A 14,559-nucleotide genomic window follows, 5' to 3' on the forward strand; every position below is an offset into this window, starting at 1 on the left:
TGTTGCAACAATTCAACTAAACGCTTGTAACCATAAAAAGCTGCAACAAACATTAATCTTACTATGAAAAGGATATCTATTGCGTATATCTTAGAACTTGGAAGAAGAAGATAAATAGAGTTAGAGAATATTTGTTTATAGTCCACTAATGGATCGATACGTTTTAAATTGGCACATACTGTATGGTTTAAGTATGTACTCCGTATAAACATATCTTTCTTTTTTTCTTTAATTTTTTTTTCATCGAGTGCTCTCTCTGATCCAGATACGCTAGATCAGACGGCCCGAGCATCTTCAACAGCCTCTCCATCAGACTCTCCAAGTTAAATTTTGGTAACTTTAGCAGAAAATAGTACTCCAACAGACTCTCTATTCAGATGGCCAAGTAAAATGACTGGTCAAACTCCTCTCCCAACTAGCCAAATTTGGCCATTCAAACAGACTAGCCAAATGTGGGCCCCACTATCTCTCTCCTCTCTCATGCCATCCTCCCTCTTTGTCCGGCACGGCACAGTTGGGACATGCAGCCCCTCCCTCTCCGTCGTTGTCCCCATCTCCGCCCGTGCCCGCCGTCGCGCCTCCGTTGTCGTCCCCATCTCTGTTGTCGTTCCCATCTCCGTCGTCCCTATCTCCGCCAACTCCGTCGTTTGCGAGGGAGCATGAGGACTCATCGCTTGCCTTCCCCGACGCATGCCGCTGCCGCCTCCCTACCCAGTAAAACCCCACTTCTGCCGCCGCGCCTTGCCAAGCCACCGCTGCAGGAGAGTGGCACGAGGGAGCGGCGGGCTGCCCCTGCCCCTTTCCCTCGCCCACGAGCTCCATATCCAGTTGCCTCTGCATCCGCAGGTCTATATCTATGGAGGTGAACTCCTCTTCCTCCGCTCCGCTGCCGTCGCCGCCCTCCATACCCGCCTCCAGCGCCTGGGCTGATGCCTCGCTGCTCCTCGATGCCGCGTGCCGTGGTATGCCAACGCAAGAGAAGAGGAAGAAGGGAAGAAAGATGAGGAAGAAGAAGGAAGAGGCTGACATATGGGTCCCGGTGTCATAGAATCAAAGTAGAGAGAGTGGATGGAGAGGCTGTTGGAGTAAATAACTAGTTTGACTAGCCAAATCGGATGGAGAGTTGGTTATATAAATGTTTGGAAAGTCCGATTTTGAGAGGCTGTCAGAAATGCTCTTACAAGTTACTCCCTCTATTTCTAAATGTTTGGCGTCGTTGATTTTTTTAAATCCATTCGTCTTATTCAAAAAATTTAAGTAGTTATTAATTCTTTTCCTATCATTTGATTTATTGTTAAATATACTTATATGTATACATATAGTCTTACATATTTAAAAAATAATTTGAATAAGACGAACAATCAAATATGTGCTTAAAAAGGTAATGTTGTCGGATATTTAGAAAAGGAGGGAGCACAAAGCATTTGCCCCGTATCTGCTGCTGTCTTGCTGATCACACCTTTCCTCGTCGTGGCCGTCCGATTCAGCCCAGAAGGCCAGCATCCAACCGTCCATACCGCTCGTTGCCCTACTCTTTGCTCGGCTCGGGTGGGTCCCACTCTCAGTCTCAGCCGACGCCCTCCTTCCTCCCCTCGCTTCTCCGCCGCCACTTCTCCTCGCCCTCGCGCACTCCACCGCCGCCGCCGCCTCTCGTCTCCGTCTCCAACCAAAGATAATGGCGTCTCTGGCCCGCGCCGCCGCCTCCGCCGCGAGGGCCGCGCTCCGCCCGGCGCCACTCGCCGGCCGCGTCCTCGGCTCGCCGCTCCCCACGCCCCTGGCCCCCGCCCGGGCCGCCCGCATCCTCCGCAGGTAGGCGCCTAGGCTAAACTTGTGAGAGTTCGATGCATCATCGTCGTACATATACATTGGGTTCATGGTGGCGTGCGCTTGCTTTATGGGATCGGTGCAGGTCGGCGGCGGCGGCGTCCGCGGGGCTGGAGACGCTGATGCCCCTGCACAGCGCGGTGGCCGGGGCGCGGCTGAGGTCCTGCATCGCCGCTGACTCCTCCTGCTGGAGCTCGCTGTCCCAAGGTAAACGCCGACAATGCTTCCCCTCCCTTTCGGATTAATCTTATGGATATTCACATTTGCAAACGTAAGCCTGCATTGGATCTGTTGTTGATTGTTGCATGGTGTGTGTGAATTATTCTTGTGGATGTATGCTTATTGTCGGTTCAGTATAGAGTTCCTCAGTGAAACCATACAACTTATTACCAATCCTTGGTTTACAGAAACTAAAAATAGAATCGGTTGATAGTACCATCCTGGTTTGTGCACCACTCAGTTTGCAATTATTGTCTGTGCTGTTCAAAACTTGGTCTGCACCTAGAAAAATTGTCGTGCTAAAATCCGTAGTTAAGGTATGAGTTGTAAGTTATGTTCTTTGTCAGTTAGATATGAGGCATCGTTTTTCACTAAATAGTTTGAACACAAGATATATCATCCAGCTTTACAGAAAGCGTAGGAGTTCAGAGTACTACTACTTTAGAAAAACAAACACTGACATATGACATTCTAGAAGCCTTTGGGTTGTGTAGTTTTCGCATTTAGCTGGCAACCCTTCCTTTATTGGTTAACTTTGTTTGATTTACCCTGTAATACCTCCATTTTTTTATATTTTTCGTTTGATACACTAACACTGATAGATTGATACACCTTTGACAATTTATTTTCCTAATATCTGTTTTTTTTTTGAAAAATAAAATGATCAGAGACTATATCTGAAGGAGAATGTTTTTCAAAATACATGGATTTTTCACTTGAAGGGCTTGGTGCATTTTTTGTACTTTGTTATTCCCTACATTTGTGACCAACTTAGAGCTTCTGCTTTCTGTTCTGTGAGCTCTTTTGGTATGACTAGACGTAAGGAGGCTTAGCTGAGATCTATAGAAACATTTTTTGTTGATCTCCTGCTGTTATTGCTACTGTAAAACCTTGCTGAGGTATTTATCAGTAAGCCCATAGAACAATTTTCTACAATGCTTGGGTTCGTATTCATTGATTTGTAGACACATAGACACTTGGTAAGTTTGATCTTCTTGAGCTTCTCTAGTAAGGGCAAACTTTCTTTGGATGAGCTTCCTGGGCAAAATTTTGTTGAAAGATGCTTGCATTTAAGGTTTGCATTCATGACCAAAAACTAATACTACTTCCTTTTTTCATGTTGGTAATGAATTAACAAATGCAGCTGTTGCTTGTGGTTCCCTTGCTCTTTTTATGTTGAAATCATGGATTTTGTTGTGTTCTAAAACAAGGGTTTATTGGATTTACTAATATTTGTTAATTGGTTAGTATAGTAGACTATCAAGAATCTAGTTGCGAACTGCATTTCCACTTTTTTTTCTTGTTTCTGAAATTCGAAGGATTGTTGTTGCTGTAGTCCTCCAGTCTGGTTAAGTAAATTACTGAATCCATGTGGATAGTGATACATTGAATTGAGATGCTTGTAGATAAGGTTAGCTCATCTTAAAAAAATATTATGTTTTTCCTTTATTAAAAGTATGGGGTTTCTATCTTTTGACTCTGGGTTATTATAGGTTTAAAAAAGCGCATCTGATCATGGCTAGGAGCTGTGCTGCAGTGAAGCGAAGACACGCTGAGTTTAAACAAATTGCATTTATTTGCAGATAGTTCTAGAACTCCAGTTTTTGCAGTTGCTCCATATGTGTACTCCTGTTAGCACAATAATGGAGCAAGCAAAAAGTTAGTTCCTTTGTAACAACATGCTTGACTCTGGTTTTCAGTCAATCTTGATAATGACCAAATGCATTCCTGTTTTTATTTTGAGCCGGAGATAAAGCAACTCGTAATTGAAATGAGGCAACGATTGTGTATTCATGACCTGACTTGCTCTTATATTTGGTGATATAGGATATGCTTTGCCTTTGTGACAGAGAGCTGCACCTGAAGAAATCAATGAACATTATTAGGAATTACAGACATTGCGTTCTGGGCTGTAACACCTAGATAACTGTGTGGTGTTGCCTTCAAACTTGTTTTGGTTTTGTAATGTGCTTCAACTGGGTTTTTTGAATAATATCTGTTGATCCTGGGATCTATGGCCCATGAATTATCCTCTTCAGTACGATTGATTGTTGCTGCGTTTCCCTTCATTTGCCCTGCTATTTGAAAGTTCCTTCACTTGTAGATAGGGGTGGACAAAAAGCTCGAAACTCATGGCTCGGATCGGCTCGTAGCAAGCTCGGCTCGGATCAATTCGAACTCGTAGTTTTAATGAGTCGAGTCGAGCTACCCTTTTAGCTCATGAGCTTAACGAGCTAGCTCGCGAGCTGCTCCTTTAGCTCGTTAGTATAAAATATCACCATATCTTCATGAACTTAGTGTTTCTTGACTAGTGCTTAGTGTTTCTTGACTAGTGCTTAGTCTTTTAGTTACATCAAAACTATTCATATTTAGTGAGTACTATATTAGTTAGTGTTTATTATTATGTTAATACATAATAAAATCTTAAATTTAAAATTATTAATATGATATTAATGAGATATAGCTTGTTAACGAGCTTAACGAGCCAACTCGCGAGCCGAGCCGAGCTGGCTCGTTAAAACAACGAGCTCAAACGAGCTGAGCCTTAACGAGTTGAGCTGGATCGTTATCTACCCCTACTTGTAGATAGATAGCATAGTACAGCCGATGAAAATATCATGAAATGTTCTCGAGACCAGGGTTCACAGAACTGATCAGGCTTTGTGAAACCGGTCGGTATTAGTTGGTTTCCATATGGTGTTTTTGGTAAAACGGTGGGAAGTTGTTTTTACTTTAAAAATGAAAATGGAAAAGATAAATTTACCCTGCTCGACGCTAAGGTCACGATTTCCACAACAAAATTCGAGGGTTACCTAAGTTGCTCTGTTCTCGTGCAATTTTGATTGAAAGTCGTCAAATTTTACAAATTTTATCATCTCGTTGTGGTTCTAATGCATTTTTTTTTACGGAATTGCTAAACTTCTGTCGACTGAAAATACAACCTCAAATCTTGCAAATTTTGGATCACTGGATGTGCTTCACGATTCGTGCTCTTCTTCTCTAACTCTGGCAACTTCCTCTTCTTCTCGGGTGCCGGCGAACCCAAACTCCAGCAGAGGGCCGACGAATTAGGGTCCCAGGGTGGGGTGGGGGTGGGAGGAGAAAGAGAGGGGAGTTCGCCGGCTTTAAAGGGATGGCCGTAGGAGGCGACAGCCCGGTGGCGAGGCAGCGGCGGCACCGCCGAAGCCGTGGGGTCGGGAGCTGCGGCGAGGCAGCGGCGGTGCCGCCGAAACCGTGGGGTCAGGAGCGAGCGGTGGACCGGCGTAGGCGGCGGGGCAAAGCGGACGGATTATTAGGAAGAGGCCGGTGGTGGCACCCCGTCGCTGGAGACGGAGAAGACGGCAGCACGAGACAACTCACTTGAGGAAAAGGAGAGGAGAGGGACGGGGAGGGGGCCCACCGGGGGGGGGGGATCGCCGGCGCCGTTGACGCCTTTTGGCCAATCGGCGAGGCGGGCGGTGGCGGGGGATCGGGCGGAGGCGGTGGAATGGGCGATGGGAGGGAGTGGCGGCGGTGGAATGAGTGAGGGGAGGGGAATAGGAGGAGAGTTAGGGTTAATACTATGCACGAATCTTAAAGCATATCCGACGGGCTAAAATTTGAAAGATGAGAGGTGGGATTTTCTGTCAATAGATATATAAATAGTCTCTGTTTTTTTTTTTAATCCCGGAGCCTGTACTACCCTTGTCTAGATTATGTAGACTGTAACTACTCTTGTCGAGTTGATAGATACGGTACCAAATCTAAGGGCTCGGATGTCCTAGTTGATAGATAATGTACCTAGACGCGATGCCCTAGTTTGTTCCTCTCTCATGTCTATATGCAGGCAAGGACCGTCAGATTCGAATCTAAGAGCTCACATTTACCGAGAAAGTGGTGTGATTTATTACACTGTAGTTTGATCCCAGATTTTGAGATACCTGGAAAGCTGGAAAACAGCGAAGCCGGCGGCTATTGCCGGTATGTATGTCGCCGGCTTGCATGCAGCACGACGAGCTCGCTAGCAAGCTGCAAGCATATGCATGCAGCTCCATTCTCAAAATTTAAAATTCAGGATCTTCGAGGATTCAAAAATTCACATTGTTTTTTATAAAACTATACTTCAATTTAACAATATTCGCCTTGAAACTAACAAAAACTGCATACTCCCTCCGTACTCGTAAAGTCGTTTAGGACAGCGATACGGTCTCCAAAACACAACTTTCACTACTAGTCTCTATAAAAATATTTATTGAAAATTGATATATGTATACTTTTATGAAAGTATTTTTCAAGACAAATCTATTCATATAATTTTTACATCTTGAAACTCAACAACTTAAGAGTTATAAATTGACTTAAACATTGTCCTAAACGACTTCCCTTACGAGTATGAACAGAGTATCATATCTTTATATCAGGCTGAACACAATTTAGCTTTAATCAATGTAGTAATTCTCATCAACAAGCTAATGAACACAATAGCCCGGGGCCAAAAAAAAAAAAAAGGTAATGGCAGAAGTGAGTGCTCGATCTTCAGATAGCCATATTAGATATGAACATGTACAATTTAGTTCAACTTAATTAACCCAGCTGATGGGAATCAAAACATTACTACTGATTTACTTAATTAGTGGATTGCCAGTGCCAAAATCCCACTACTATATACCAATACTACTACGTATGGATCATTGGGTACCACTACGATCGAGCACGCATGCTGCAGCTGCCGTTCAATCAGTAGCCGAAGAAATCTCTCCTACGGTGGTCGGCGGCGGCAGCTGGCGGCGGCGGCAGAGCCAGCTGCTGGTGGTGGTGGCGGTGGCAATGACCGGCGGCGAAGCTGAAGCAGTGGTCGAGGTCGAGCACGTCGACGGCAGCCGCCCTCCTCCGCTTGTAATTCTCCTTGAAGCACGCCTGCCTCAGCTTCTTGGTCCTCTCCGTCAGCTCCACCGCCGGGTTCCTCTCCATCAGCGCGCAGCAATTCTCCAGCGCCTCCAGCTCCCGCCGCATCGCCGCCGCCGACATCCCCTTGCTCCCCATCTCCTGCACGCCATGGACGGACGGTGCAATGCAAGCAAAGCAAGAACTGAATTGGTCTGGAGGAAGAAGACGAAGACGAGGCTGATCGAGAAGGTTCTAGGGGTTAGGTTGATGCGTGCCTGGACGTTGAGGATGAGGGACTTGAGGCTCTTCATCTTCCGGTGAGGCCACCGGGCGACGCCGAGCTCGCGGCAGCGCTTCTTGAGCACGGTCAGCCCCACGTTCATCTCCCTCGCCGCCTTGGTGATTGGCATGTAGAAGTACCGCCTCAGGTCCTCGAATCCGATGTGGTCCAGCCGAGTCTTCCCGCCCGCCGTCGCCGCCGATGATCCGTCGCGGCGGCTCCTCGTCACGCGCGGCGGCGGCGGCGGTGGAGGAAGAGGAAGAGGCGTCAATGTCGTTGCGGCTGATGTGATGATCTTTGGCTTCTGCTCTTGCCCCTGCTCGGCGGCGTGACGTCGCATGCCCATCTCGTAGCTCTCTACGATCACCATGGACAGGGAGTCGTCGCCGGCGAGGGCGGCGTCGTTGCGTTGCTTGGTCACGTCGAACTTGACGTCGTCGTCCTGCGTGCCGAAGTGGTGGGCGCCGCCGCCGCCGACCGCCGGGAGCGCGATCGCCGCGTCGAGAGTGTGCTGGGGACTGGGCTTGGGCTCGCCGACGCCGACGACGACGTCGCGCGCGTCGGCGAACGCGTCGAGGTCGATGTCGGTGAAGGGCATCCTCAGGAGCTCGTCGTCGTGGCTGCCGCCGCCCGCCGTCGCCGCCACCACCACCGCCACCGCGGGCAACGTCGAGACGAACTGATCAGGCTCGAGCTGAAACTGCTGGTACATGTAGTGGTCGACGTCGGCGGCGGCGGCGGCCGACGCGGCCACCGGCAGGTAGCCGGCGGCCATCTCCATCTCCTCGTCCCTGATGACGACATGATCAAAACCGTTCAAATTCTAGGCTGTAATAAATCCATCGAGTTGCAGAAAGAAAGAAAGAAGGTGAAGAAATGATGATGTTCACCTGACAACGAGATCGGCGGTCATGCAGGCGCCGCCTATTCCGGCCACCGCGCCGCCATGATCGCCGGCGGAGTGCAAGAGTACGTCATCGTGATCACTACACGAGACGATTCAACAACAATGTCAGTTTCATGTACTACTACACTCCTACTCGTGAATTCTACAAAACCAAAAATAACCAAAGCGATGATGAAATGAAATGCACTGACCTGAGGAGGAGAAGCTGCGACGACCACGAAGAAGAAGAGGAAGAACACGGCGGCGGGATGGCGGCGAGTGGGTTGAGCCAGTCGCCGCCGATGCTGCCGCCGTAGTAGCAGCACTCGTGCATCTCCATCATGATCGATCGATCGACGACGGCAGTTGGCCACTGAAGCTACCTAGCGAAGAACGTACTGCAAATTTAGCCTGATTGATGGTGGATGGAGCAACGGTATCGATCTCAGAGTTGCCGATGGATGCTGAATAGTGCGCCTATTTATATACACACACAACCAGACGCGTAGGAATACTAGTATACTCCTACATATGTGGATGTGTGTGTACAGTAAATCGTGAAAAGAGATTTCGCATGATGGGGGAAAAGAGGGCGAGATGAGCAAGAAGCAGCAATTAATGTGTAGATTTGGTGGATCAATTGCATGATGCGTTCGTGTATTCCCGAGCCGATCGAGGATTGATTGATCATTTCCACTGAGATTCATCGGCGGCGCGTGCACAGGATAAAATTAAAACGCTTTCAGATAAGACGATGCAGGTAATAATTAACCAACCTGTTTGCTTGTTTAAAAACGCACGCGTCCACTACCTCACCATCGACGGATGGATGGATGGATGGATATGACCGCCTCGGTAACTAACGCCTGCATGCATATGCATGCATGCATGATATGATGGATGCGTCCGCGCTTGACTGACGTCGTGTGCGGCCGCGCGCGGCGGAGAGACGTGTGACGTGTGCACGTACACACACACATCGGATGCGCGTCATCGTCGATGGATGGGTGATGGATATGGGCGAACGTGTGAACGTGCCTGCCGGATGATGACGGTGTATGCCCTCCATTTGCTGGGCTTTAGTCTATTGGGCTACAGTTGGGCCTTTCGGGTCAGATGTGCTTTCGGAAGCATGGCCCGGTCGACTTAGATCAGGCCCAGTGATAACACTAACTGCACATTCCGCATTGAATAAGTAATAAGTCTATTGTCTGTCCCTCATCTTTCCGTCGAGTTTGAATCGTGGTCCTCGACCGCGTGCAGAACCGGGTACAATGCATCCCTTATCTCCCAAAACTAGTGTAAATGATGTCCTAAGGAAATATGGAGGATGGTTTTTGGCTTACATGGTGCCTACGTACTGACCTTAAAAATTAGAAATAAATAAAAATTATAAGTGTGCCTCACACATGAGTGACATTGCAGTCTTCACCTCCCCTCTCTATCCTATTCCCCCCATCTTTCTTGTAGAGCAGGGACGAGGGGGAGGAGCTTCATTAGCCACCATGGCGGGACCGTGCCGACATCGATGTCAGTTATGCGCATCCGCTAGGAGCACCAGATAGTCGCACAGGAGTCCATCCCCACCAAGCGCTAAAGGGAGGTATGGAGGGAACATGTGGAGTTTGTCGAGTTCCCCGGTAAATAGCACGGCTTCTTCGAGGTGGACCCCCAGCGGTGCAGTGCCTCCAGAGCTCTAGGAAAAAAATTTCAATTCCGCTTAAGTTTCTTGCTGTAAAGTTCGTTATTTACTGTTACTGCTCATGTGTTTCTGAGAAGTTTTGAGAGGATGGTTTGGGTTCAAGAAGTCAGAGGAAGGGGATGGATCCGGCGTTGCTAGACGACATCACCCAGAGGCTTAGTGTGACATGCGACCCAATTTTGATGGCCCGTGAGAGTTGTGTACGCATGTTTAGTACTGCATTGCTAGTCTAGCAAGAATGAAATCAACTTATAAGGTATTATCCCTCCAGTCATATCACTCTTTGGGTTAACCCTCTTACAGAAAGCGAGGACGGAAGTGTAAGTGGGTGCACCCGTTAGATGGGCTGGATTGCGCGGTTCTGGAGAGCGAGTACATTGTTACATATATTGAGGTGAAGAGTCTAAAATTGGGGGATGAACACCCAGCTGTCGGAGTCAGAGATACTTATCGAGGTGAAGAATCCATGTTCCATATTTGTAGAAGGTTGACCTTTGTGTTTCTCTCATGATTCATTCGTCTTCCTGTTGAGTCCCTTTCTCATCTCTTAGGAGATCTTATCTCATCAGCCCAACCTTTCCTCACTTCTTGCCATGCCTGAGCAATATTTTGATGTTGGCCATCCTCAAAATGTCATCTTGGGGATTGGCTTGGTTTTTCAATGGTTACCAAGTGTCATGTTGTTTGGATGCACTTGCTTAATGTACTATACCCGATCTTCGAGGTGATAGCCCACTGTTGTCTAAGAAAAATGGTGGCGAAGGAGGCGGGGGCGAGGAAGATCGGAGGACGATGGTGGTAGACGACAGAGAGGAGAAGAATGGCAGTGGACGGTGGGACATTTGGGGATGGCTCAGCCACACCATCTCCCTTACTAGCATTCCACTGGTCTCATCGGTGCCGGCCTCCCACAAGATGGTGCCACTACACCATCTCTCTTGCCACCGAGGATGCCATTCCTCTCTCCATTGAGAGAGATGGAGAGAAAAGGGGGGAGAGAACGGAGGGAGAGAGAAGATGGGAGGAGAGTGAGAATATTGTGTGGGCCTAGTTTTGTTTGTGCCACACAAATACCTAGGCAGCTCAAGTAGACCGATCAACTTGCCATGATAGCGAAACCAGGTATTTATATTATTACCGGAGGACCTATCTAACCTGGTTTTGTAAGTTGTGGGCCAAGATTTTTGGTGTTGTGATTTAGGGATGTTATCGAGGGACGTAAAGTGTGCATGAAAGTGATTTCATTTCATCTCTTGAAGATGAAATGTTATATGTACAAATATAATCAAGAAAAGTTTTAGGAGAATTTGACGATAATATATAGATCAACATTTGAAATCTGTTCAAAATATTTAGTCGATTATGGCTTTATAGGGCATGCCACGGGCGTATTCGATGAATCATGGGTGGGTGGTGGGTGAGTGTGGATATGCATGCCTTGCGGTGTATGTATGCGCGTACGGTTGTGGGTTATGAACACGAGCTTTTCCTATTTAAGGCATCGAAAGATTATGCTCGGATAAGGCACCGCTTGAAGAACTCGAGCCTACTTCCTCCGTTTTTTTAACACTATTCCCAAAATACTAGATAATATGTTTAAAAAAATATTCTATATAAAAAATCATAATAAAATAAAATAAATATTTTTAAAGTTTGTAATAGTAAATAATTTATTATGCGCTAATGGCTTGTCTCGTTCTATGTACCGCTGGAATGATATGCTCAACTACTAATTCAATCAGTGCAGTTACTTCGTCGTTTTTCTTAAACATGTTTATCTAACTGCTAAATAGTGTGTATTTTTCTAAAAAAATATATAGAAGTTTAATAAATAAATAAATTATATTTTAAGTATGTAATAATTAATTAATTGTGCGGTAATCACTTATATCGTGTGGTTAATTAGCAGCTTGGAAGCTAAAGTCAACGCTCCCTAAGATGGCTCACGAACACGCTTTCCTACTTTTCTCTACATCGTGTAGCGCATTTCATTTCTTCATTTTATAAAAAATAAAAGAAATTTTCTATTGAGTTAAAAAGCCATTTTTATCTTTGGATGAAAGTTTGCACTATAACCTTTTTAAGAAATATTTGTATGAAATATTTTGTATGCATATAGATGAAATTTTAAACATATTGATGAAAGTTTCTCTTTGTCAAAATCTTCTACTAGAATTCTTTTAAAAGAAAGGCATGAAATTTGCCTTATATATATTACTGTATTGATAGAGCAGAAGTTGAAAACCAGATTATTTATAACCGGGTGGGAGTTATGGTCATTCTAAGACCACTACAGAGTGGCTTACTCTCGCAGCGGGTTACTACACTACTACAGGCCATTGGTAATTAGGTTGACTACTCCAAATGTGCCCACACGAGTGCATGCATACTGACACGATTTCTTTCCCCTAATACATGCATTAAAAACACACATAAACATGGAATGACGCACTAACATGCAACAAGGCCTGGCTATGGACTGAAAACCCTAATGGCGGATAGATGCGCGCCTCCTCTCCCGCGCAGCACAGCCACGTGGCGCACGCAGAGGGGGGGGGGGTGCGTGATGGTTTCTCTAGTTTTCCTTCTGGCTTTTTGTGGTTTTTTTCTTTTTTTATCCCGGTTTTTGTTGGTTTTCCTAATATGTACGTATACAAACTTCAAACTTTATATACAAAGTTTATACATATACGTATATAAAGTTTGTATAAATTTGTGTACGAGACGTATTTTTAATTTTTTTAATATGTACGTATGCAATTATGGCGCGAGGAGTCACCGGGGTGGCGACTCACCTAGACTTGTATATGGGCTTTGCATATGACGTAGAAGCGGGCTTGCATCATGGCGTTGGACCGATCCATAAATAGCGGTGTCTCAGACTCCTCACGTAGTTCGTTGTTGCCGTTTCAGTTGTATGCTGGTAGGACATCCACTCGAGAGTTTAAAATTCACTCTCGATGTCATCCCTTGAGCCTACCCAATCCAAAATATTAGCCTGATTATATTGGTTTAGATCATGACTTTCCCTTTTAAGTTGTGTGCTTTCTTATATCAATTACCAATTGGCCATCACCAACTAGAGTTCACAGGTTCCTAAAAAGTCAAAAATTCACAGATGTAGAGAATTCACCAAATTCTCTACCGAATGTCATTTAGTAAATCCAAAGTTAGGAGAAAAAAAAAAGGAATAAGAAGAAGCAGAATCAGAAGCAATGCTGCATAATTTTGTGTCACGACAGGAGAACATGAGGGGAGAGACGCGCATGAAAGAGTTTATCATCAAATCTTACTCGACACATGCTAGAGGTCGTGCGAGCGACTACATATGCTGACATGCAGAGGCAGCCATTAGCTAGGACCATAGCCGTTTGACGAACCCAACAAAAGGGAACAAAGTCACACCACTTAAAATTATCCAGCACATTACGACATCTCTCGTGATCCGCCGCGATGAGCGCCAATAATTCTCTTCGAATCTCGGCAGATGAGATCAAATCCATTTCACACCCAACATCAAAGCTCCCCAAGCTAGCCAGCATCTGTGAGAGACAGATAAAAGAAAAAAGACGAGAAAGAATGGGTAAAAGCAATCTATAGCAGGGAAGAAGATGATAAGACCATATCATGCATGGCATGTCACAAGAGTACTATCGTGTCATGAGAGAAAAAAAGAAGATTACAACTTCTGTTCATGGGTGAGACAGTGCAGAGGACACACAAGCACTTTTTGGCTTTGCTTAATCAAGAGTTAAAGCCAATGATGTCTCCCAAACACGAGAGCATTTCTTAATTCCATGTGTAATGATGCATGCATTGCTCCAGGGGGTTGGTTTCTCATTCCTAGTGGTGGTACGGGGGAGCACTTTTGATGGATCATGTGTGTAACATACATGAATCTGATGAGGAATTAATATTGGTCACCCCCGTTTGTAAATACATATCAGTTTGACTTTGACTGATCATGCTTTGGCTAGCAGTAATTCTCAAATTAAATTATAGATTTGCGATGTAAAGTACTTTGTTCTCTCTGTTTTAAGTCAAAGTTTAACCATATCTTTAGAAAAATATAGCAACATCTACACTACCAAATTAATTTCGTTAAATCGAATATTGAAAATATTTTGATACTACATTTGTTGTGTTAAAAATGTTACCATGTTTATCTATAAATTTGATCAAAGTTAAAAGAGTTTAACTTTAAAAAAAGTCCAAACGCCCTACAATATAAAAAAGGAGTGTATTTTTGTATAGCTCACAAATTACATGTCAAAATTATACCTATTAAAGTCAACACCTGCTAGTATTTATGAATTGATGTAGTAGTAAGTTTGCCAAGGTAGGGCTAGTTAACTGATAAAAAAATTCTGAAATTGTTGGGAGACATCTTTGAGCTCTTGTGATTATGATTGAACCTGCAGTCAGTGTGATGACTCATGAGGAGGGCCCCATATGCATGGGGCCAAATCATGACCATGCACAAGATTAGAAAGAAAAAGAAGCAAATAAAGCAAAGAGGAGTCCTGTCCTCCATCCCAATCAAATCTCACCCCAGCTGCTCCTTTTCTGAACTTTTGATTAGCTCCATGCACAGTATCAGCCAAACCATCTACTTACTGACTGCTTAACCAACTGAGCACTGTTGTAATTAAATCAGTGCATGGCTAGCCCTACCAAGTACCAACTTCACTTCAGAATTCAGACTGGACCTGCCCCTCTGAATATTTGTTTTGGCTGTTCCTTGCTGTAGAGGTAGGGATCATGCTCTGAATGAGCTGATGA

At 45.3% G+C, this 14,559-nt stretch overlaps 2 protein-coding genes across 3 annotated transcripts; one reads left to right on the forward strand and one right to left on the reverse strand.

The window, feature by feature from the left end:
- The first annotated feature begins 1,572 nt into the window (after positions 1-1,572).
- Positions 1,573-4,112, forward strand: LOC127766592 (protein NONRESPONDING TO OXYLIPINS 2, mitochondrial-like). Of its 2 annotated transcripts, none has more exons than XM_052291689.1 (3): positions 1,573-1,809; positions 1,910-2,031; positions 3,537-4,112. In XM_052291689.1, the coding sequence occupies exons 1-3, from the start codon at positions 1,676-1,678 to the stop codon at positions 3,554-3,556; spliced, it is 276 nt and encodes a 91-aa protein (XP_052147649.1). In that variant the 5' UTR covers positions 1,573-1,675; the 3' UTR covers positions 3,557-4,112. The 2 variants fall into 2 exon arrangements, with proteins under 2 accessions (XP_052147649.1, XP_052147642.1); XM_052291682.1 differs by having other exon boundaries at positions 3,871-4,112.
- Positions 4,113-6,439: 2,327 nt separating this feature from the next.
- Positions 6,440-7,787, reverse strand: LOC127776935 (uncharacterized). Its single transcript, XM_052303509.1, has 3 exons — positions 7,185-7,787; positions 6,855-7,068; positions 6,440-6,444 (listed from the first exon to the last, which is right to left on the reverse strand). The coding sequence occupies exons 1-3, from the start codon at positions 7,785-7,787 to the stop codon at positions 6,440-6,442; spliced, it is 822 nt and encodes a 273-aa protein (XP_052159469.1).
- Positions 7,788-14,559: the final 6,772 nt, after the last annotated feature.

Source organism: Oryza glaberrima, chromosome 1 (assembly GCF_000147395.1).
Source record: "Oryza glaberrima chromosome 1, OglaRS2, whole genome shotgun sequence".
NCBI lineage: Eukaryota > Viridiplantae > Streptophyta > Magnoliopsida > Poales > Poaceae > Oryza > Oryza glaberrima.